The sequence below is a fragment of the Sciurus vulgaris genome, assembly GCF_902686455.1.
Source record: "Sciurus vulgaris genome assembly, chromosome: 4".
In the NCBI taxonomy this organism is placed as follows: Eukaryota; Metazoa; Chordata; class Mammalia; order Rodentia; family Sciuridae; genus Sciurus; species Sciurus vulgaris.
The window spans coordinates 1,183,772-1,207,102 of record NC_136464.1 but is presented as its reverse complement, the minus strand read 5'-3'; the positions used below and the strand labels follow the sequence as shown (position 1 = coordinate 1,207,102).

The following is a 23,331-nucleotide window of genomic DNA, read 5'->3' as shown; positions in this document are numbered from 1 at the left end:
ACGTTTCAGAGATCTTAGTTCATAGAAGGCTGGCTCCATTCCTCAGAGCTTGAGGTGAGGCTGAACATCATGGTGGGAGAAGGTGTCAGAGGGAAGCAGCTCACATCACAGTGATCAGGAAGCAGAGAGAGAGACTCCACTCTCCAGATACAAAATATATACCCCATAGCCATGCCCCCACTTCAATTATCCCATCCGGGATGAACTCACTGGCTGGGCTGAGACTCACAACCCAGTCACTTCTCCTCTGAACCTTCCTGCACTGTCTCACACGTGAGCTTTTGGGGGACACTTCACATCTAAACCACAGCAAGGGCCCATAGAGGAAGGGGCATCTCATGACAAAGGAAGTCTGCCAGGCTGACAGAGACAACACGCCAATGCTCTGAGCTGCCCCTGAGCTGGTGTGTCCTTAAGCTGGTGTTCTGCACCACACAAGAAAATGTGGGAGTCAGGAATGTTTCCACTGTGGACTTGACCCTTCCAGCGCAGCAGGCAGGCATGTTGGCAAGATCTGAGGTGTGTGCCCGAGGAGCTCAACCCGGAGGAAGTGTGGCTCCAGGAAGGACCTACATAGGATCAAGTCCCAGGACCCCAGGACTTTGGCTGGGGCATGAAGAGGAGCCAGTCAAGGAGACCAGAGGGTGGTCATCAATGGCAAGGGCAGAGAGCAGGAATGTCATGCATGCCAGAAGGGAGTCAGGGGGTCAGTCATGCAGGGAGACTGGCTGAGATCAGGCCTAGGAACCTCTGCGAGGGTCCCTGGTGGGGTGTGGGCATAAGGAGCCTGAGCTGAGGGTCTGTAAGAGACCTTGAGTAAGACTCACAGTGAGGCAGCAGTGAGGTAAAAAGAGGGGGAGGTGTGTAGCGTGAAGGAAGACTTTACAGGACCCATGTCACCGAGACCACCTAGGGGCTGATGGCACGGCACAGAAGTGAGTGGCCTTGGGTGGGGTGGGCACCTCATCTGTGCAGCAGGACCCAGGAGGTACAGAGAGGCTGCCAGGTGCCAGGGGGCTGTTGACTTGGCAGGAAGATCACAGGCTGCCAATCCTTCCTCAATGAAGGTGGTGGCGAGTGGTTTTGAGAGACGGGTAAGTGGAAACAACCAACATCTTTGAGTGACGAGGGCACATGTGCAAGAAGCCAGGGGTGTCAGAGTGGAGTGCTCTTCAATTTAGCTCTCTAGTTTTTCCTCAAGTTTGGTTTTCTCTAATCTAGGGCAAGCTCAACAAAAGTGGGTAGCTCAGGTGTCAGTCTTGGGAGACAGCCAGGCAAATGAAGGGGACAGGAAGGGGCAAGGGACGGGGTACACAGGGGTGATTCTGCTCTGGGGAGGAGCACAGTAAGGTGGGAAGCAGAGATCTGTGCATGCATGCTTGTGTTTGTGTGTGCAGGTGTGTGTACTGGGGGTGACTGCTAAGGAAGGGGTGGGAACAACAGCAGGTTGGAGGTCTTCAGGAGGTCCCACACAAGTGGATTTGAAGGTGAGGGGTATAGGGAGGATGAGGTGCCTGGACTAGGACAAGGCATGGTTATTGGTATTGCGAAGAATGAGGATAAGACAAGGCAGTGGTGTTGAAGTGGGACCAGCAAGAGATCAGGGCCCCCCATCCAGGTGCTGGAGTCTTCAGGAACGGACAAGAGGTCAGGGCCCCCTACCCACGTGCTAGAGTCTTCAGGAACGGACACATGATGGGGGACAGGGCTGAGTCAGTGAGGGGTGTCTGGAAGGAGAGGAGGTTGCCCTTCAGAGGGCTGAGTCCAATGACATGGCTTCACAGGAGCTGGCTGGAGAAGGAAGGGGACCAGGAAAGCCAGGTGATGCTACCCCAACTTGGCTAAGGAGTGCTGAGGTGAGAGGGAGAAGATGGTTTAAGGGGAACAGGGAACAAGGCCTGAACCTCAGCAATGCCGCTGCATTTATTTTCTTTTAAGGGTATATGCTTGGCGTATGATGATTTCATTAAAAGAAGAAGAAAAGAGACTGTATTAGCCAGTTTGAACTGCTATAACAAAAAAGCCCAAACTGAAGGGCTTAAACAACAGAAATTTATTTCTTACATTTCTGGAGGCTGTAAGTCCAAGGTCTCAGGCTGTTGATGGTGAGGTAGTTCCAGCAGGGGTTGGCTCCTGGTGAGGGGTTCCTGGCTTGTTGGGAAATCTACTCCCTGTGTGCTCCCAGGACCTGGTGTGCAGTGAAGAGGTGGAGAATAATAGCTCTCTCCTGTCTCCTCTTATAAGAACTTGGATCCTTTTGGATCAGGTGCTACCCTTAGAACCTCACTTAATGGCAATTATCTCCAGATAGGCTCCATCTCCTAGTTTATTCACATTGGGGTTTAGGACTTAAAACATATGAATTTGGGGTGTGTGTAATTCTCTCTGCAGCACTTACCTACTGAATGAAGTTAACACTGGTCTGTAAGTCAAATGGGACTTGGTGGGATCAGACTGGTGGTCAGTGTAAGCAGAAACCTTTACATAGTAAAATGGTGATGCCTACTGCTCTCTGGCCTGCTACCAACCAGCCTGCTGCCAACCAGTTTGTGGCCCAACAACCTCCCCGGCCATCACCCCCACCCCTGCAGGTGATGTTTTTCTAATAGAATAGAATGAACATCATACGCCATTGGGCACTACTATGCTCTCAGCAACTGAGGGATGGCCTCCCTAGAGCCACTGAGGGGGAAGGCTCTGTGCACACTGCACACCTCTTCATTTCTCCACCCCAACATATGTGTCTGAAAAACTCTGGAGTGACCATGTCCAGAATGGTGTCCCTGAGCCCTGGAAACATGGCTGTGCACCTTGAACTGGGCTCCCAGTATCAGATACCCATTTCAAAGTCCTGGTGTGAAAAAATATTAACACTGTTAAATACTGGATAGGCAATGAATATTTGTATTTATTGGGTTAAATGTGTTGCTAAAATTAATAGCTACTTGTTACCTTTAAAAACGTAGCTACTAGAAAATGTAACATTACAAACGGGGCTCCTATTTGTCTACAGCACCTGCTCCCTTCAGGGTGGATGCTGCCTAGGTCTCAGCCTGGGCTTGGTTTCCCCCACCCCCAGCAGGCAGGTCTCGGCCCCAGCCCCACCATCAGCTGGGCCATGAACTGTGTGGTGATTAATTAAAAGTCCCTGTCCAGAGAGGCACAGACCCAGATAGCTGTCTCTAGGTGCGGGACGTGGGCAGCACCGGCTGCCCAAGCACCCCCAACTCAGGCTTGCTTCTTAAAAGTACTTTTCCTTTTACTGTTTTCTTGGCTACAGATACCTTCTATTTCTTTTAACTAGTCAGCATCAGGAACTTGGTGGACATATTAGGAAGTTGCAAAATCCCGTACACTTGTTCTGCCGGGAGGGGCTGGGGTAAATGACAGGGTCTGCGCAGATCCGACTTCCAGGGAACTGAGGCGTCGCCCCCCACCTTCCAGGACCCGGCCCACTCCCCACCAGGCTGATGTCCTGAGGGCTGGAACTACTGCTGAAGAACAGCGCCACATGGTGCTGCAGGGTCAGGCTGGAGGTTCTCTGAGTCCCTGGGACCTTTTTTTAAGCCAAAAAGCAGTGGGCTGGCTCAGAGAAAGAGAAAGGGGAGAGAGAGGGGGAGAGAGAGGAAGAGAGAGAGAGAGAGGAGAGAGAGGAGAAAGGGGGGAAGAGAGAGGAGAGAGAGGAGAGAGGGGGGAAGAGAGAGGAGAGAGAGGAGAGAGGGAAAAGAGAGAGGAAGAGAGGGGAGAGAGGGGTGAGAGAGGGAAAAGAGAGGAGAGAGGAGAAAGGGAAAAGAGAGGAGAGAGGAGAAAGGGAAAAGAGAGGAGAGAGGGAAAAGAGAGGAGAGAGGGGTGAAAGAGAGAGAGGGAAAAGAGAGGAAGAGAGAGAGGGAAAAGAGAGAGGAGAGAGGAAAAAGAGAGGAGAGAGAGGAGAGAGGGAAAAGAGAGGAAGAGAGAGAAAAGAGGAGAGGGAAAAGAGGAAGAGAGAAGAGAGGGAAAGAGAGAGGAGAGGTGTGAAAGAAAGAGGGAAAAGGAGAGAGGAGAGAGGGAAAGAGAGAGAGAGAGAGGGAGAGAGAGAGAGAGAGAGAGAGGGAGGGAGAGGGAGAGAAAGAGGGAGAGGGAGAGAGAGAGGGAGAGAGAGGGAGAGGGAGGGAGAGGGAGAGAGAGAGGGAGAGAGAGCGCGAGAGAGCGCGCGCTGCCCCTTTAAAAGGCGGGGTCGTGGGAGCAGGGCACTGATGGCGTCAGAGTGCGGAGGCGGAGTCTGCACGCAGCTGCGGCGTAGGGGGCGGGACTGGGCGCGCGGAGGCTCGGCCGGTTTAAGAGTAGCATGGTCAGAGAGCAGCTCCGCCCCTCCCCGCGCAGGCCCCGCCCCGCGGGCTGGCGCGGTCCTTGCGTAGACTCCAGGCTCCGCCCACCATGTCCCCGCCCCGCTCAGGCCCCGCCCAGTTCGACAGTCCCTGCTCCGGCAGGCGGATCCCTCCGCCTGGGTCCGCGCAGCCCCGCCCCGCGCAGCCCCGCCCCCCGAGGGGCGGGCCTTGCCGAGCCGAGTCCGCGGCAGCGGCTGCGGGAACTTTCCCGGCGGGTCTAATGGCTGCGCGCGGGCCGCTGTGAGGCGCGGCGGCGAGCGGGCGCGGGGCCGCGGAGCAGTGAGGAGCGACGAGCGTGAGGCCGGAGCCCCGGCCAGGCCCGGCCCGACCCGCCGAGCCCGCGATGCGCCCCGGGGCCGCCCCCCGGCGCAGCTGACGCCCGCGGCCCCGCGGACCCCGGCCCGGCCCCGCAGGAAGCGGCGCCGCCGCCCAGCCCAGCGCCCGCGCCGCCCGGCACGATGGCGGGGAAGGCGGCCGCCCCGGGCACCGCGGTGCTGCTGGTCACGGCCAACGTGGGCTCGCTCTTCGACGACGTAAGTGCCGCGCGGTCCGCTCCGAGCGCGGCCCCGAGACCCCGCGCCCGCGCCCGCCCCCGGGCCCGGCCCGGGCCGCGAGCCCCGCGGGCCCGCCCCCGGCCCCGGCCTGGGCCCTTGGCCCTCGTCTCTGCGCCCACAACTTGAGGCCCAGCCCGTTCGAACCCCCTGCCCCGACCCGGGCTCCAGAAACCAGGTCTGTGGCCACCGAACCTCCCGCCCGCGGGGGCCGCGCTCCCGACTCGGACGCCGGTGCTTGAGTTCCTATCCCTGTTTCCCATCTGGCCCTGAGCCCCAAGACCGTGCACTGGAACCAGGTCCTGAGCCTGGTCCCTGGTTCCTGAGCCCAGGCCCCCGAACCCTGACACCTCACCACCAACCCCTATCCTGGAGCTCCTGGTCCCCAAGCCCTGAACCCTGGGGCCCCCAAACGCCATTCCCTGACCCCTGTCCATCTGCCCCTGTCTTCCTGGGTGCCTGAAGTGTAGGGTGCCCTCATTTCCCCTGGAAACTTGTGATCTCCTTGCTTCTCAAGTGAGGGGCCTGTTGGAAGCGCTGGAGGACCATATATCCCTGTTAATTCAGGAAAAGGTGCTGAGAAGCTCATCAAGAGCAGAGTGGGATCCTGACTGCCCCAGACCTTTGCGGTCCAGCCCCCACCAGTCCTCAGTCCCACCCAGGAACCCAGAGCCTGCCTTGGAGGCAGGAGGCGCCCAGGCCCAGGGTGCATTGGGAGCTCCCCAGAGCAGGCCTAGGCTGACCTAGTTCGTCATTTCAGCCACGGTGCCACCCCACTGTTGGTATTTAAACTGCCAACCCAAATAAAGCAGAATGCGGCTCCAAGTGGCATGCTTGTTTAAGAAGAAAGGGTAATGTCACAGATGGAGCTGTGGAGCCACGTACTCCCTCCCGCCCTCCCTAGGTGAAGAGCTGGGGCTATGCCAGGGTTGGGAGGTGTGTGCTGCGGATACAAGCCTGATTTAGATTTCAGGGGATGTTCTTGTTTCTTTACTGGCAGCAAGTATGGTTGGAAGAGTTTCATTAAGCTGAGTCCATGCACAGACTAGGTTTTTTGGGGGGAAGAGGTTACTGGGGCTGAACTCAGGAGTACTCTACCACTGCACTATATCTCCAGCCCTTTTTTATTTTGAGTTAGGGTCTCATTAAGTTCCTGAAGCTGGCCTCGAGTTTGGGATTCTCCTGCCTCAGCCTCCCAAGTAGCTGGTATTATAGGAACGTGCCCCAGTGCCTGGATAGTAGTAGTTCTTATTAATAAAAGGTGGGCGCTGTTTTTGTGTTTTGTAATGTAACTTCCAGGCACCTGTGTTGTGCTTACCTGCTGGAGATGGACTGCTTCCCCTTGGACTTTGGGTGGACAACTTGTAGTTTCATGCGTGATCCTTCTTTAAAGAGCCTGAATGGGCGTGTGCCTGTATATTTAGCATTCTATTCTGGGCTTTCCAGTAACATGTCACTCTAACATGGTTTCGTTCAGATGATTCAGATCCGTTAACTGTGGCTTCAAAGCCTCAGAAATGTCAGGAAAATTAAGCATGGTGGGGCATTTTAGTCTCAAAGGGAAAGAATTTTGCTGTGCAAACATTCTTTCCAGTAATCTTTGATTCCGAGTTCTAGCATTTTTGTTGCATTTCAACTGTATACTCGTATCTTTCTCTGTAGGTATTAAAATGGGTAACTTGATTCATTTTTGTCTAGTGAATTTTTACTTTTCTTAAAGGCTGTATGGAATCTTGCATTATGTTTGCATTTGGAAGGAGCGTTTGTTTTAGTAGACAGCACATGGGCTAACTCCACAGGGTGACTTGGGATTCAAGGCAAGTAGAAAAGCGTCTGTCTGTTTTCTTCTCTCTTTTTTTGGTACTGGGGCTTGAACCCAGGAAACTTTATCACTGAGCTACACTCCAGCCCTTTTATTTTTTATTTTGAGACAGGGTCTTGCTAAGTTGGCAAAGCTATCCTCCAACTTGCGATTCTCCTGCCTCAGCCTCCTGAGTGTCTGGAATTACAGGTGTGTGCCACCATGCCCAGATTCATGTTTCTTAATAGGTGGAGCTTTGTCCCTGTGCCCCTTGTCGTCCTCCCCTCCCCCAGTGACCTGGCAAAGCAGGGCTCACTTGCATTCTAGGGCCTCCCTCCTTGGCGGAGGCTTGGGTGATGGTGCTCATGGTATGTAAGCCTGTGAAAGCAGTGGGTTCTCTAGAGGAGGAGGCTTCCGTTCCTTGGCTTATACTCCATTTCAGATCTGCTGTGACTGTTTTCCTTCACTCAACACGTACCCCTGCTGACAAACACCCCTCCCACAGCCTTCAGGCCTTCGAAGGAATTCTTTCTTGTCAAAAGCAAGCTCTGCTTTGTGCCTTATGCCTTAGCTGCTTCCGAGGGAATCTGGTTCTGAGGAGAAAGGTGTCCAATTTGAAACAGACATGCTGACTGTGAAGGACATTTTTCCTTTTATGTACAGCGATAGGTGGTTTGTTTCTGCTTTTGCAGTTTTGTGTCTCCCTTCTCCCCAAGAAGAGGTGACCCCTCTTGAAACACTGCATATGTAATTTTGTGTGTGTGTGTGTGTGTGTGTGTGTGTGTGTGCATGCGCGTGTTGGGGATTGAACCCAGGGTCTTGCTGTGCTGAGTACAAGCTCTACCATGGAGCTCCACCCCCTGCCTGTGTATGTAAATTTTAATCATGGTTTTGTCCTTAACACCCTGGAAATCTCTAGAACATCTAGTTCACTTCTTCTCATCAACACTTGGCATCCTCATGTCCCACAAGATAGCCAGGCTGCAGTTACTGCACTTCCCTGCTGAGGGCCTTCAGGTTGTTTGGAGTCCTATGATATTACAGATTGTGCTTTAAATACCTTACAAGACATCAGTTCCCACATTTTATCCCTTACATTCTTAGAGATTATGGAGGATCCCATGATTTCTTGTTTATGAAGGTTTTAGCTACAAATATTCACTATCAGAAGTTGAAACCGAGCAGTAGCAAAACTCAGGAACACAGCATATGTGGCATTAGCTGGCAGAGGGGTGGGTCATGGCATGCCACATGCTCCTAGGAGGCATCACGTGCCCTCGGCGGGAGCATGGAGAAGAAACTCATTCCACAGTGTTAGAGATAGTTTTGTCTCAGGCACCCTCTGAAGAGGTGTCCTCCTTCTCTGTGGGATTCTTTTGTCAAGCTGGGTCGGTCCCCTGTGGCCAGTTCCTGGTCAGTCCTTCTTACTTGCTTGCTGGTAGCTCTGGCTGTGGGTCCTTCTGCAAGGAGTTTTTGTTTGGTGGTGGCTTTACAGAGGTATAGTCCATGTGCCACCTACATTTCAGAGGTTTCAGTGCATCCACGGGTTGCGTGACTTTTGCCAGTTGATTCTGAAACATTTATGTTGCCTCAGAAAAGAAGTCAGGCATTAGCAGACGCCCGCATCTCCCGAAGCCCCAGCCCCTGCCCACCAGCAGCCTCTCCTATCTCCGTGGACCTGCCCCTGCTGGACTTTGCACATATGGAATCACAGCGTGAGGCCTTTGTGCCTGGCATCCTCAGTCACCCTGTTGTGACTGTGTCAGTGCTTCATTCCTGCTGTGGACAGACACGGTCCTCCTGGGGACATGCTGCGTCTTGTCTACCCTTTGGGTTTGGTTCCGCCTTTTGGCTGTTGTGAACACTGCTGCTGTGAGCATTGGTGTGCAAGTCCCTGTGGGGGTGTATGTCAGCTCTTCGGGCGTGTGCCTCGTGGTGGAATTGCCAGGTCCCAGGGTAACTGTGTCGAGCCCCTGGGGAGCCACAGGACTCTCCGTGGCTGCACCGCCTTTCATTCCCACCAACAGGGTTCCGGTTCCACATCCTCCCCAGCACTTGTTACGCTGTCCTCCTCCCAAGATGTTTTCCTTTCCCTGGACACCCTCATCTGAGTCTCCTCACCCGGCTCTCAGCATGAGTGTGCTGGGGCCAGGCTGGCCGCCTTCCCTGCCACACTTGCTTCCTGGGCCTCACTTAGGTTCCCTTTCTCTGCACTATGCGGAGAGTGACATCAGGGAGCGTGAGGATGTGTGCAGCATACGGCCTGTGCAGAGGACCAGCACTTCTGAAGGGACTGGGGCTTCGTCTGTCTGTGAGCCGTCTGCGAGCTGGTGCGGAGCATGGGGCTGCTGGAGGCCTCGCCTCTGCTTTGGGCTCCTGCTGCCCCCAGGCCTGTTCCCCTCAGCATTCTTGTTTTTGGCAGCACTGCTTCTGCCCTGAAGTGCAGTAGACTCTTCTGAGAAAATTATGGTCAGTTTCCTGAGTCTACAAGACAGGGCCCCGCCTGTCCTCCAGGATGGCAGGATCAAGTAAGAGAGCGTTCCAAGCCCTGTTGCAATCACTGGTGCTGCTCCACAGCCACAGGGAACAGCTGCTTTTTTTTTTTTTTTTTTTCTTTTAATTTTTTTTTAAGGTGTTGATAGACCTTTATTTTACTTATTTATTTATATGTGGTCTTGTGGATCAAACCCAGTGCCTTCCACATGCTAGGCAAGTGCTCTACCACTGAACCACAACCCCAGCCCAAGGAATAGCTTCTGAATCACCTTTGACAGGCATCTTAAGTGCCTCGATGTTGTTTGGGATCTCTGGATGCACGTGACAGTCATCTGCTTCCACACTGCTCAGGCCCTGTCTCTGACCTGCCCACGTCTGGGAACTCAGGCCGCGCTCTGTGCTGTCACTGACCGCTCTGAGTGCAGCTGTGCTCCCTGTTCAACTGCCACCTCCCTCTGTCCTGTTTCCATCCTCCTAGAGATGTGGAGGGGTCTGGGAGCTGGGGTGGTTTGAATACCAAGTGTTTCCCCAGTTCTGAGCTAAGCCCCAGGTGGAGCTGCTGGATGATCCTGTGAGGATAGTAACACATGGCAGCATGTGTGCCCATGATGTCCACCTAGAGGCCTGAGAAGTCCCACTTCACAGGGTATCACTGAGAAGTTCCTTCCATGTGGGGGTTTAGGGCCTCCTCTTGCAGCAGGGGAGCACTGGGGGCCCATGCTGCTCCTACCATGGCCTCTGCTTGGTTTCAGAACAGGAGGTCTGAACTAGGGGTGTTTCTATGGACTTGCTTGCTCTGATTCAGAAGTTGCAGAAACCTCACACCCAGACCTGCCTCCCAGTGAAGTTAGGGAATAAAGTTAGGGAGCCCCCTGTCCCTGGTGGGTGAAGCCCTCACTAAATAGGAGAGGTGGGGAAAACAGGGGAGAGGGAGCAGGCTCAGGGCTTCTTAAGTGACAGCAGGTACAGTAGAAGCTCCCCAGCGGGAAGGTGGCTTCTGTCCAGGAATGGCCTGAGCTGCATGCTGTTAACCCTGCTTTCCACATGTCCTCTGGAGCAGCCCCTGCCTAGGCTGGCGAGTCCCTCTGATGTGCACACATTACGTCAAACAGTGGTGGGTCTGGGGGCAGCAAGGTGACAGGGAGAGAGTAGGCCTGTCCCCATGGCCAGCACTTTAATTAATTGGAAAACTTGGGAATCTCCTGCAGAGACAGACTCTCTAGAGGCCTGTGGAGCAGGAGTTTAGAGGCTGGAGTCTGATGCCCACCCTGGCCAGGTCTGGTTGCCAGTGGCCTTCCAAGCAGTGACCTCAGAGTGCAGGGAAGAAGCTTGGATGCAAGGGCTTCCCCTCTGGGAGCCCCTTCTTTCCCAGGAGTATATCATGCTTGGGGATGTGTTTGGATCTAGGAAACCCAGAGCTGAGGTCAGGGAGGGCACTGCTGAGCTGGCCCACCCTAGTCTGACCTTGAGCCCCTTGGAAGCTCAGGACCCTCATAAAAACTCCCTGATGTGAGAACGCACTCTGGTCTGTACTGGTGTGTGTGAACAAGCATCCATACGTGAGACCAACATCAGGCCACTCAGCTCCTCCTGGAGAAGAGAATGTTAGTCCAGAGGTGTGAGTCAAGCAGTAATTCAAATAAGTTGAGGTTGGAGGGTGGTGGTCACCGTGTGTGGCTGTGCCCCTGCAGGTTCTCTGGGAGGGGGTCTCCTAACCGTTGGTCTTTGGCTCACAGTTTCTGACATCATGGGTCTGTTTTGTGAGCTTCTCTTGGGACCTGTGGCTCTCATCTTTGAGGCCCTTAAGCCACAGTTTCTGCCTCTGCTTCGTCTCTGGGGGTGAGACTTTTGTGGTGCCTGCACTGCTCCCAGTTTCAGTTTTAATTGTAGACGTGGTTTGCAAGTGGACATGGCACTGGAGGAGTGTCCACTTGGATCCTGTTGTAAGTAGGGGTGTGTGATGCTCTCCTGCTGGCAGACTATCCGCAGGATGCCTGGTGTCTGTGTCATGTGAGGGTGTGATGACATGACAGGGGGCTTGGGCCACTGGAGGGCCTTTGGGTGGACTGGGCTTGGTGCTTGACAGAGGGCCTTCCTGGCCAATGATGTGCTCCAGGTGTGGGGACAGCACACTGGAACCCTCCAGGCCCAGATCACTTCTGGCTTCCTTTCCTTCAGCAAACAGCATGTGTGGAACCCATTTCAGTCTGCGCCCACTCACAGGCCGTTGTGACCTTGGACCAGTCGTCTTCTTGGTCCTTCTCTTTGACAAGGGCTTAAGGTCCTTTTTTGGGAGCGGCTGAGGTTGTGGGCCACTCTCACTCCCCTGCATCTTAGAAGGGGTGGGTGTTGAGCAGAACCGCCCTTGGGTGTTGGGACTACTGTCCATTGCCCGCCTTGACATCCCTCCCGCCCTCCCCAGCCTCTGAACTGCCGCGCTTCTGCACCCAGACCCCAGTCTCCATGCAGAATCTGCCCTCTGTCTGCACCCACCTCCAGTCTCTATGCTGAGGTATTCCTCAAGGCTCCCTGTCCTCTTATTTCCATGTGGGGAGTTCAGCTGTGAACCCCTGTGGGGTAGCCACCTCATCTTTGCTCCTTCCCTGGGGTGTTGAGCTACACTCTTGGGCTGCCTGGATGGCTGGCCACCCACTCAGTTAGCACACCTGCCTGTGGCTAACTGCTACCAGCCTTGCTGTGTGGCCTGGTGCTGCTCCTGGAGGGACCTCATCTGCTGGGCTCAGCCATTTTGCTTCCTCTGCCTGCTCAGCACCAGGCTCCTCGCGTGCTTGGTGCCTGCACCTCACAGTCCCACAGCTCACACTCTCGATGGGGTATGGTGCATCTCCTTGTGGTTGTTATCCTTTCTTGTGTTTTCTTCTTTTTTTCTTTTTGGTCTGGGGAGGAAACCTAGGGGCACTTTGCTACTGAGATACACCCCCAGCCCTTTTTATTTTTTGTTTTGAGACAAAAATCTCACTGAGTTGCTTAGGGCCTTGCTAAGTTGCTGAGGTTGGCCTCAAACTTGATCCTGCTGCCTCAGCCTCCTGAGTCCCTGGGATGACAGATGTGTGCCACCATGTTTGGCTCCTTGTAGTTTTAATGTGTATTTCTGGCCTCTACTTTTTAAATAACAGGCTTCCCACAAGTTGTTTTTTTTTTTTTTTTTTTGCCCTATTGGTAATGGGTTTTGGAAAACAAAGGACTGTGTTAATGGGAGTGGCCCCATGGCTTTGCCCTCCTGGTCATCCCTCTGAGGAAGGGCACAGGGTCCTGGGACCCTTACTGGAGGCCTGTTTGCCTGGACAGATGGCAGGTGTGATAAATCACAACATTTAGCAAGCTTAGTGACGGTAAAGCAGGAGCAAAGGCAGGTGTGTGTCCTGGAGCTCCACTGCGGGAGGAGCTAGGAAGGGGAGCATTCAGGATTTTGTGGGCCTGGTACCCTAGGCCATCCTTGGCATCTGCTGCTCAACCCCATGTGCCTGAGTGTGTGTTCATGTCAAGGAATGGATGTGATGACTGAGTTCCAGGGTGTTGAGTGCTGGTCAGCCCACGGTATTAACACAGGATAGGTATGGTGTCAACCAGGAGTCATAAACAAGGCAGCCGGGGTCGGCATCAACCGGGGTTGGTAACAGGCACTGGGACATGAGGGGCAGACTAGGCTGTGAACATAGCAGAGCACAGGGCATCAGCCTCAGTGCCACGCATCGGGGCACACAGGGTCAGCTGAACTGGTAATATGCACCTCGGTCAGCTTTGTGCCATTGGTATTTGTGGGGAGGCCCCAGGAACACTCAGGAGCCCAGTTTCCCATCCTGTGGCCTGTGGGTGTTGGGCACTGCCACTGTTGAGGGGCAGAGGGGCCTCCACATTAAGTCGAGTCTCCCAGTGTCTGTGGGAAATGTGTTGTGGCCCCTTCCAGGGGACCATCTCTGGTTGCTGCCTGGCATCCCTGTCCTTTCCTTATTACCTGCTTTCCTGGGGTCTGGGTGAGTGTATTTGTAGACCCGAGGGGGCATCTGGGAAGCTCTGTGACCGTGACTCTGTGATACGTTACCTGCTCCTTGGTGTGATTTTGGGTACATGCTGCACCTGTGTGTGGAAGAGGGCATTGATGCCCAGTCTGGGGACTTCCAGGACCAGGAGCTGTGTTTGTTCAGGTTGCTTGGGAAGAGCTAGGCTTGGTGGGGAGCTCAGGCCTCCTTGATAGCCAGGCAGCTGTTCTATTTTGGGTCCGTGGCCTCAGCATCGCTAGTGGGTGTTAATTGCAGCTGGGGGCATCTGGTCACCGCAGTATTGGAAGAACAGGGGACATGAATTTGGTACTGTTTCTTCATTGAGGGGAAGCATTTGACCTTGTCTAAGACTGTGGGGTGATGGGCAGCCAGCTTCCCAGCTCGCTGTGCCTCCTGTTGTTGGGCCCTCAGTGTTACAGGCTATTTCCTCCCACCCAGTTGTTGGCTCTTCACCCACCTGTTGGCCCTCAGGGAGAGCTCTGGGTCTGTGACCCTCCAGGCTTGGACCTGGACATCCTTGAGTGAACGCTGGCCTCATGCTTGGGAATCCTCAGCCGTCTTGGAAGGGACTGCTCTGGGTCCATTTGGTCCAGTGACTCCATCAGCCATCTGCCCTACTTAGAGTCTTAAAAGAATTCTGGGGGGTCTGTACTCCAGCCCTGAGCACCTCCCTTACCTACCTTTTGACTTTGGTTGATTGTCATTTGACCCCTTCTGGCTGGTCCAGGCATGAGAACAGAGAGTGTGGGTGGGGTACCTTCCTTGGGTGCTGGCCTTGAACCGCCTGGGTGACTTGCATGTGTGAAGCTCTCCATGAAGCCTCCTGCAGCACCTGGGAGCCTGTGCTGCAGGGAAAGGCCCACTTGCCCTCGGTTGCCAACAATCCCCTTGGAATTTCTTGGGGTCCCTACAGAATGAGGCATGATTGGGGTGCTTCAGTGGGCACTTGCTTTGTCTGGTTAGGCAGGTGTCTGCTGAGTACCTCATGTGTGAGGGACACACATTACTCTGTGTAATTTGGGGTAATTTGGGGCCACTTTCACTGAGCTTGCTCTATAAGGTTGATGTCTGTGTGAATAGCAGGCAGATTTGTGGAAATCTGCTTTTCTTTTCTTGCCTCCTTTGTAACTGTTAGGGTTTTTCAGATCATCATGACTTCCTGTTTTGCTATAACGACCTGGTGGCCCTAGCTGCTGCAGTCAGGTGTACATATCGGATTGAGATGGGATGCGGAGGGCTGGGCCATTTGTGTGGGAATATGAGTGCTGGGCACTGTGGTGCATGCCTGTAATCCCAGCTGTGCAGGAGGCTAAGTTCCTGGAGGACTGCAAGTTCAAAGCCAGCCTTGCCAACTTAGCGAGACCCCGTCAAAATCTAAAGGGCTGGTAAGCAGCTCAGTGGGAAAGTGCTCCTGATAACACACACACACACACACATACACGTGATTCCCTTGTGACAAGGTGGGGCTTCTGAGGTCGTCACCAGAGCCAGTTTTCATCCAAGCATGTGGCCCCCTGAAGTACACTGGTGTAGGAGTCATGGGCTCCCCTTGGGTCAGGCCAGTGGGCTCTAGTTTTGTGTGGTTCTGCTGAGTTGCAGGGCAGCCACCTGTGCCTGCTGGGCTGTGGCTTCCTGGAGGTTTCTTTTGTCTGCCAGCCACAGCAGTGGGGAAGCAGCTTAGGAAGGCTGTCCTCCCCTGGGCTCTGACCTTGGCCCCTTGGGCTGGGGATGGCCCACCTTATGCCTCTGCTGCCAGTTCTTGTCCAGGGAAGGGTGTCTGAGTGTGGTGCTTAGGGAGTGGTGAGTCCCAGCAGAGGAAGGATAAGGCCAGGAGCGGGGTGGGGGCATGGGGTCAGAGTCGTGGGTGGCAGTAAGGAGGATGGAGGGGCCTGGGCCAGTGTGCCGGGGTGTGAGGGGCGGTGGGCCAGGGCCTTGTTCCACTGGGTGTTGTTGGAGTGCTTTGCACGTCACACCCTGCCATCCTCACAGCTCTGGGGGTTGCCATGTCCTCCGCCAGGTAGTCTGCCCTCCACATTACCCGGCTGATGTCTCTGGCCACACTGCTTGGCCTGGGAGCACAAGCAGGAATGTGGAGATCTGTATTGTGCCTCAGGCTGGCTCAGGCAGCCCAGCGATGCTCTAATTGTGGATACTGCAAATGGCTGCAGAGACAGATGGCTTTGGAGGATCAGGACTGACTGGAGAGCCAGGGAAGGGCGACCGCTGAGACACTGCAGTGCAGGCAGCGGGAGCTTTGCGGCCAGGGAGCAGGAGTGGGTGCTGCAGGCAGAGGGTGGCTGCACCTCAGTCCTCATGCTCTGTCCCTTAACAGCACGGGGAGCAAGACTGGTGGCTGTGTGTGACCAGAGGAGGATGTGGTGAGGTGTGGGGTGCAAGGGCTGCGTCTACTGTTGTTGTCCAGTCAGCCCCCATCTGTAGGCAGCTGGGCCCCAAGCTGTCTGTGACCTGTTTCTTGTAACTACTGATAAGTGGCTCATGCAGAAGGGGAAGCAGGCCTGGGTGGGGTCTGCCGGGGCAGAGAAGAGCTCCTGGTGATGTTGGGGCTATCCTCAGACTGAGGGGCAGGGCTCTGGGGATTGGGTCATTATGGCACACCTCCTGAAAACAGACTCAACACTGACACTTTTTTGGTAAATTCTGCTCAGAGAGAGAGTTAGTTCAAATGAACCTTAGCATTGGGAGAAATTATTGTCTGTGAGCTTTGGCTACCTTGATGTCCTGGGTGGTCAGGCACAGGCTGTAGAAGGGGTTTCAGTGTCTTGCAGCAGGCTTTGTATTAGGAGTCTGTATTACTGATGAAAAACAAACTTGCAGTGTTTTAAGACTTCTCAACAACATACCTACTGGAATTTAGCTTGATCTGGCAGCTCGATGCTTTTCATGGAGAAAGTCCAGTTCCTACATTTGGTAGGGCCCAGCTGGGGTCTGCTGTGCCTGGAAGCTGGTGGGCGGCCAGGATCCTGAACTGTTAAGTACTGCCTATGCCCAGGTGTTTCCATACCCTGGTGGTTCCCTGGAACATGGGGTGGGGAGGGAAGGACCCGGACAGCCCACCTTGTACCCTGTGTGGGGTTCTAAGTAGGCAGGTCGTTGTCAGTAGCATGCTTGCTTCTTCCTCTGTGTGCTTTCTCCTCTAGGAGCGGGAGACAATCGGCCATGTGAACACAATGGACACACGTGGACATTAAGACTATGTCTGTCTCTGGCTTTTGCCCATGTTGATGTGGCAAACTGTCCTTGCTTGCCCGTGCAAGCTCCTGGACTCTGTGGTTCTGTTGGAGCTGGTGTGGGCACATCACGTGCTCCCTCTGGGCTGGGGGAGAGTGTCTGGTATTTCACATCCTTGACCCCCCCCCTTTTTCTTAGTTCATTTATTTTGATTCATAGTACACAAATGGAGTACAACTGTTGTTTCTCTGGTTGTACATGAAGTAGAGTTGCACCATTTGCGTAATCATACATGTACATAGGGTAATGATGTTTGTCTCACTCTGTTATTTTTCCTCGACCCCTCTTGATACTTAAAAAATGTCTGGTCAGGTCACCTGTGGGAATCTGATGCTCATTTCTTGGTTTCTTGTAGATTGAGTACCATTTGTGATATTTTTCCCTCCTTGTTTTTGGGTTTTAATGTTGGAGTTACATGGCCCTTGTGAATCTTGCATCTAAGTCACGGTGTTGCTTTGTGGAGTGGGTGGTGGTAGGTTTGTAGGACAGATGCTCTTCCTGTCAGCCATTCCTGACGCCTCTTTTTGCACTGTGCAGTTTTTCAGGTGTGTAGAGAGGCCTTGGGTATGGGGCCCTTCTGACATTGTACTTCCCATTTCTCATGTTGTACTCAACTTGTTTTTGACTTTGTGTTTTTTCTTCTGTATGCTGTGACACCTGTTAGGAAATTACCAAATGACCTGGATCACCAGCGGCAGTTTCTTCTTATCCCTCTTGGGTTGGAAATCAAAATTGCCGTTTGGCATCTTCCACCACATCAGCCTTCTCACGTGTGAGTTTACCTGCCTCGCCAGCTGGAATCCATACTCAGGTGGCTTGTGATGGAGCATGAGTCTGTTTCTCATCAGGTAGCACATCAGCGTGTCTACACTTGGGCAGATGGTGCTCCTGAGAGCACGCGCAGCCTCTGTGGTCTGTCCTTAGCAGCCCTGGTGCTGTGGAGCGGAGGGTTCCTCTTTGCAGAACAACATTGGGTTGTGTTCTGTGAATGCCGGCATTCACTCTCACGTGCTGAGGTTGAACCCAGAGCCTTGTGCAGCGAGGCAGGTGCTCTACCACTGAGCCATGTCCTCAGTGACTCCTTTATTTGAGGGAGTGCCTCTGCGCAGAAGTCAGAAGGTAGCCATTAGGCTTTGTAGCCTAGCTACTTGTCTTCTGTAGATTTTTTTTTTTTTTTTTTGCCTCTTTTGATTTTTGTGACTGCTGAGAAGAGAGTATCATTGAGTATTCCCTCATACCTGGTGCTGTGGGCCTGATGTGGCCACAAGTCTCGAGGTCACTTTGGTGGTCAGACTACACTAAGTTTGGAAGGGAACCTGGGGTAAGTCTGGGGGGTGGGCAGGGTCTGCTAGTAGTCCTCTGTGTGATGCTTGTGACTGTGTGCAGGGTCTCAGCCCCAGATGTGCTTTTCATGCTAGGTCTGTGTCCACAGTGTGGGAGCGCTGCCCACAGAGGGAGGAAGCACGGAGCCCCACACTGTTGGGAGACCACCTCTTCCCTGGAGTCGCTGCTCCTGGCTACCTCCTATTCAGAATGTTCTAGCCACTGTCCTCCAGCAGGCCTGGGAGTCTGACTGTGACTACTGTCACTATTGGAAGTGAGCAGATTCTCCCTTATGATGAATTAAAAGTTAAATCTCGATTGAGCGTGAATGCTTGACCAAGACTTCTTAGCTTATAGGAAGAGCAACCTGGTTGCCTTGTGAGGTTGGGCAGGGCAGCCAGGAGAACCTGGAGGCATCTGGTTGGGAAGGGATGCTCTGTGTCCCTGGGCTGCTTTTCTGCAGCCTTGTGTGTGACTGGGGTGCCAGGGGCCATGGCAGAGCCCATGCCTTCCTGAGGTTACCTGCGAGTACTCTGGTCCCAAGTGCTGAGCATATGTGGACAAGATCACTGAAACCAGGCTCTCCCTAGAGGCCGCAGGCACCAGGGCTAATTTGGGCTGATTCTTCATGAGCTCTGTTAACTCAGACCTCCCTCCCTACGCCCCGAGGACCTGGACAGCACCATTTAGTCCTTCTGCCTCCTGAAGCCATGGGCTTATCAGGTGCTTTCTGAGGCCGAGGGGCTCTGTGTGTGTGAAGCCTCCAGTTCCTTTGCCTCCACATCTCCTGTGTGGGTCAGCAGGGTGGGGTTACGGAAGCTTCAGTGTGGGCAGTTCCGTAGGAGGAGTCCTGCTTTCTATTCCCCATGCTGGACAGAATAGGGCAGTGGAAGGGAAGTGACATGTGGCCCTGAGCGGTTTGTCGAGTCTCAGGGCTTTGTGGCTGTGAATGTGCAGCCTTTGCCCGGACTCCTCGGAGTTGAGGGGAACCAGGATATTCAGAAGGACCTCTGGAGCTGGGCGTTCTGAGGCTGCCCGCTCAGGCCCTTGCTGGCTGCTGTCCTCATGCCTCCTGTGTGATCCCAGGCTCCCCGGAGCCTCCCGGAGGCCCCAGGGCCCATGGATGCATGACTCGTGGGAGCCGTAGTCACCACTGCTCCTCTGCTCCTGTGCTCGCCATGCTCAGCCATGACCTGAGCCAGCCAAACTGTGTCCCACTCAGCACCATCTCCTCTTGGCCCTCCTGGGCCTGCACCCCTGCCCTTGCCTGGGTGGCCAGCTCCCTGAGGTCCTGAGCATGCTGGATTGGCCACTTGCGTCTGGTGGTCCTTATTTGCAAGTTGGTGCAGTTGCCATCTGACGAGGTCTCAGTTCGCCTCTGGGGGGAGGATTTCTCCCTCATGCTACCACCCCTACTAGTGGTGTCAAAGCAGTGTGCTCTCGCCTTGGTACACACCTGTGGCCCAAAGGGGCAGTTTCCACCTATCCCAGACCTACCCACTGATGCACACGTATAATTGTGTCTCATTGGTGAAATATTAGTTATTTCAAGTGGAAAAGCCTGTAGCGGTTCCATTTGCTATTATCATTTTTAAGACAAATTTGAGATATACAGAATTCACCCTTTTGATAAATACAGTTCAGTGTTTTACCATATGTTCACAAGGCTGTGTGACTGTCTCCACTCTCTAATTCCAGGATATTTGCATTAGTCTGAAAAGAAGCCCAGTTACCCCATCGCCTTTCCCCGCAACCCTGGCAGTCATTGCCCACTTCCCAACTGTGGATTCACCTGTTCTGGACGTTGCACACAAATGGGAACAAATGGCACGCAGCCTTCTGTGTGACTTGTGCTCAGCAGAATGTCTTCAAGGCTGAGCGGCAGGTGGCCTCCATAGGCTTCCTCTGCCTTCGTGTGAATGCTGCTTCATTGCCCAGACACAGCACACTTTGTGCGGACACCTGTTAGTCGATGGACATTTACATATAGAGCTGCTTCGGGCATCCATGTACGAGATTTTGTTTGCGTGTATGCTGGTCCCTTTGGGTACATGTGCCAGGTCGTGTATGCTGATCCTCCTGGAGGAAGTGCTGGACGTGTCCTGGTGCCTGTGCTGTTTTGTTCCCGCTAGCAATGCTTGAGGGTTCTGATTTTCACAGCCAAAGGCATGAGTTCTTGTCCATCTTTGCTGGTGCCTGTCTTGGTAGGTGTTAAGGGGCATCTTATTGTGGTGTTGGTACATTTCCTGCTGATGTGAGTATTTTTCATGTCTTATTGGGGATTTGTCTACTTTGAAGACTCAAATCCATGGCACAATGAAAACTTTCTAAAAAAAGTCACCAAATTTTAAGAGATCTTTATGTATTTTGGATATAAGACTGTTATCAAATACATGATTTTCAAATATTTTCTCCCATTCTTTGTGTTGTCACTTATTGATAGTGTCTGTTGAAGCACAGTGTTTTTAACTTCAATGAAGTCCAACTCAGTTTTTCTTTGATTGCTTGTGCCATCGGTTCTAAGAAACCACAGCTGATTTAAGGCCATGGAGGTGTCCTCCTCTTTTTTCTTCTTAGACTTAGTTTTAATTCTCCTGTGCCCATCTTTGGTGCATTGGGAGTTAGTTTTTGACACGGTGTAAGAGCTTTTGTGTTATTCTTTTGCATGTGGATATCTAGCTGTCTCAGCGCAGTTGGTTGAGAAGATGTATTCCCCACTAAGTGTCTTACCACTTTTGTTGAAAGTTCACTTTTTTCTGGCTCTCTGTTCTGTTACATCTATCTGTATGTCACCTTAAACCAGTCTGCACGGTCTTGTAGCTGCACCAGAGCTTTGTAGTAAGTCTTGAGGTTGGGCAGGTTGACTCCTCCAGCCTTGGTCTTACTTTGGGGGAATTGTTTTAGCTTTTCTGTTCATTCTGTTTCTATTTGAATTTTAGTGTCAGCCAGCTAGGTTTTGATAGGGGTTGTGTCCACCGTAGTCGCTCAGGGAGCCTTACCATCCTGACAGTGGTCTCCCCATCTGGACGGCTGCATCTCCACAGGTCAGTTCCAGTGGTGTCTTGTGTGTTTTGGCGCAAGTCTGCTGGACTCAGTCTCCTTACTTGCTGCAGTCTCTTCAGGCACTCCACTTCTTCCGATCAGCTTGAGCTGAGATCTGTACCCACGGCAGTTGCCACAGGGACTCTTGGGACTTGACCAGAGCAGAGGGCTCTTTCTGGGGCTGTGGCTGTGAGGCTTTGACCCTTCTGGGCTGTCAGGCTGGTCTCGGTCACCTCTGGAAGAACGTTAAGAAGAGTCTTTCTTGCTCTAGTGGTGAGTACAATATCTTCCTACAGGATGCCCTTCCCCCCAGGGACCTCTTGGTCGCCCCAGACGACTGTGAGCCTGTCCTGTGGGAGGTCGGCCTCCGCCACCAGCTTTGTCTTTGAGGTGTGTGCCTTGCCAGGCCCAGGGGTATGTGGTCTAGCTGGACGATGATGCAAGATTGCTTCATAGCATTTCTTATATGCTTATCAGCCTCAGGGTCATTTAAGTAGAAATGAAGTTTTAAAAACACAAACTTAGAGGGCTCCCAGGAAGGGCCCTAGAGCCAGTTAAGAGTGGACTCATTCATCTCCACCTGCTTCCTTGCACTGAAAGCTCACATACTGCCACCCTTGCCCATGTTGGTGCCAGATGCCACCTCCACATGTAGCTGTGTCCAGAGCTTGGCTCCGTGGGTAGGCTGGAACCGAGGGAAGTTGGAGCCACGTGTCCTGTGGCCGGGAGCCTAGAGCTGGGAGCCGTGGAGCAGGGTGTCACTGAGACTAGCTCCTGTGCAGAGAGAAGCACTTTGTCCTTCTGGGCTCACTCATTGTTTCTGTTTTTGGGCTTGTCCCAGGAGCTCTGGCAGTGTGTGGCCCCTGCTGTCACCCCTGCTCCACCTTGTGTCCCAGGAAACCCTGTCTCTCTGAACCTGTGACTAGTGGGAACTGACCACACCCTGAGGTAGTCTCCACTGCCTGGTGGAGAGGTTGACTGGCTTGAGGGTCCCATGCAGTCCTTTCGGCAAAGGGCAGTGACCCTCATGAGAGGGAGAGGTGGGGGCCTCAGGAGGGGTCTCTGTGTCTGTAGCTGCCGGGCTGCTCCTCCATGTATGACAGCAGGCCTTGCTGCTCTGCTCCCCTGTAGAGGTTTCAGAGCCTCACTGGGCCCGTGGAGGCCAGAGGGGGAGTTTTGGCAGTGGGGCCAGATGTGAAATGTAATGTCAGGAAGTGCGTGTGCATGAAACTTACACTTGTATGTGGACAGCTTCATGTTTGTGGACAGCTCTCAGATTCTTGGTCAGCTCTCATCCGCAGCCAGCTCTCGTGGTCGCATCTCAGGTCCATGGTTGGCTCTCATGTCTGTAGTCAGCTCTCAGATCCGTGGTCAGCTTCTCACCTGTGGTCAGCTCTCATGTTGTGGTCAGCTCTTGTTCGTGGTCAGTTCTTAAGTCCACAGTTAGCTCTCACGTCTGCAGACCAACCCTCTTATCGTAGCTTGCTCATAACTGTGGTCTGGTGTGGCCACAGGTCTGGTTCTGGCAGCGAGGGTCTTGGATGATCTTCACGGGGCACTGGATCACCAGCAACAGAGCCCCTCCTGGTGGGTCGGAGCAGTTCCTTGCTAGGAGAGAGCTGTGTGTTCAGATCAAGGAAATTAAACATTAGCACAATCATACTCATGAACTTAAAAACAAATGTTTATGTTTGATGTTTGTAGTAAGTGAATGAGGAAGGGGTGCAGGGTAGGAAGAGAAACAGAATATCAGTACGTTTGAAAAGATCCTAATTATTGGTTGCCGTATTGAATAACTTTAAAATAGGACCCCCCCTGGTGTGCAGAGGTGTCTCTTTGCTGCTGGCCAGCATTGCCTGCTGCGATTAGTAACTAGTGCTTGTCCCTGGTCTTGGGCGTGCTCTGTGCAGTCTCAGCTAGCTCCTTGCCACGATGTGCCTTTACTCCCAAGGGTGACTCTGCGTCCACGTGGTGCTGACTGGTGTGCACTGGTGGCTGAGCTCAGGCTTGGTTCATCCTTGGACCAGGAAGCAGGGCCGTGCTGTGGCCAGTGAACTCACAGAGCTGTTTTCGCCTCGTTAACCACGGGCTGGACCTGGTGATCCTTTGTCAGTTAGTATACCCTCAAGCCCCCAACCCAACTGACACCTGGCACTGGCACAGCTCAGCTCTCTCTCTGGGTGCAGCCCGTTGCCTCTGGCAGATGCGCTTGGTTCCTCTGGCTGCTTCATGATTTTTCTTGCTGTTTGTTGCTGGTGTGAGAGCGTGTTTGGAGAAATGGGAAGGCTCCTTCACTGGTGTGACCACTGTCATTAGTGGGACGCTGCGGTTGGTCGTTGGGTGGCTGATGATCTTGGGAAGGGGCAGTGATTTGTTTGGGGATCTCTTACCGATCTCAGGAAAGAGTGGCCTTCTCCTGCTCCTGTTTCAGATGCCACACACTTTTGAGCACTTTGAGCCTGCTCTACTGGGTGCTGAGGCCT

At 53.4% G+C, this 23,331-nt stretch overlaps 1 protein-coding gene across 3 annotated transcripts in view; it reads left to right on the top strand.

The window, feature by feature from the left end:
* Nucleotides 1–4,534: 4,534 nt before the first annotated feature.
* Nucleotides 4,535–23,331, top strand: part of INPP5A (inositol polyphosphate-5-phosphatase A) — a 171,275-nt gene continuing 152,478 nt past the window's right edge. For 2 of the 3 annotated variants that reach the window (XM_079138734.1, XM_079138735.1), the window contains exon 1: nucleotides 4,535–4,897. In XM_079138734.1, coding sequence (XP_078994860.1) covers nucleotides 4,823–4,897 — 75 coding nt within the window. In that variant the 5' untranslated portion in view covers nucleotides 4,535–4,822. The remainder of the gene's footprint in view (nucleotides 4,898–23,331) is intronic. The other variant, XM_079138736.1, reaches the window with a different exon arrangement.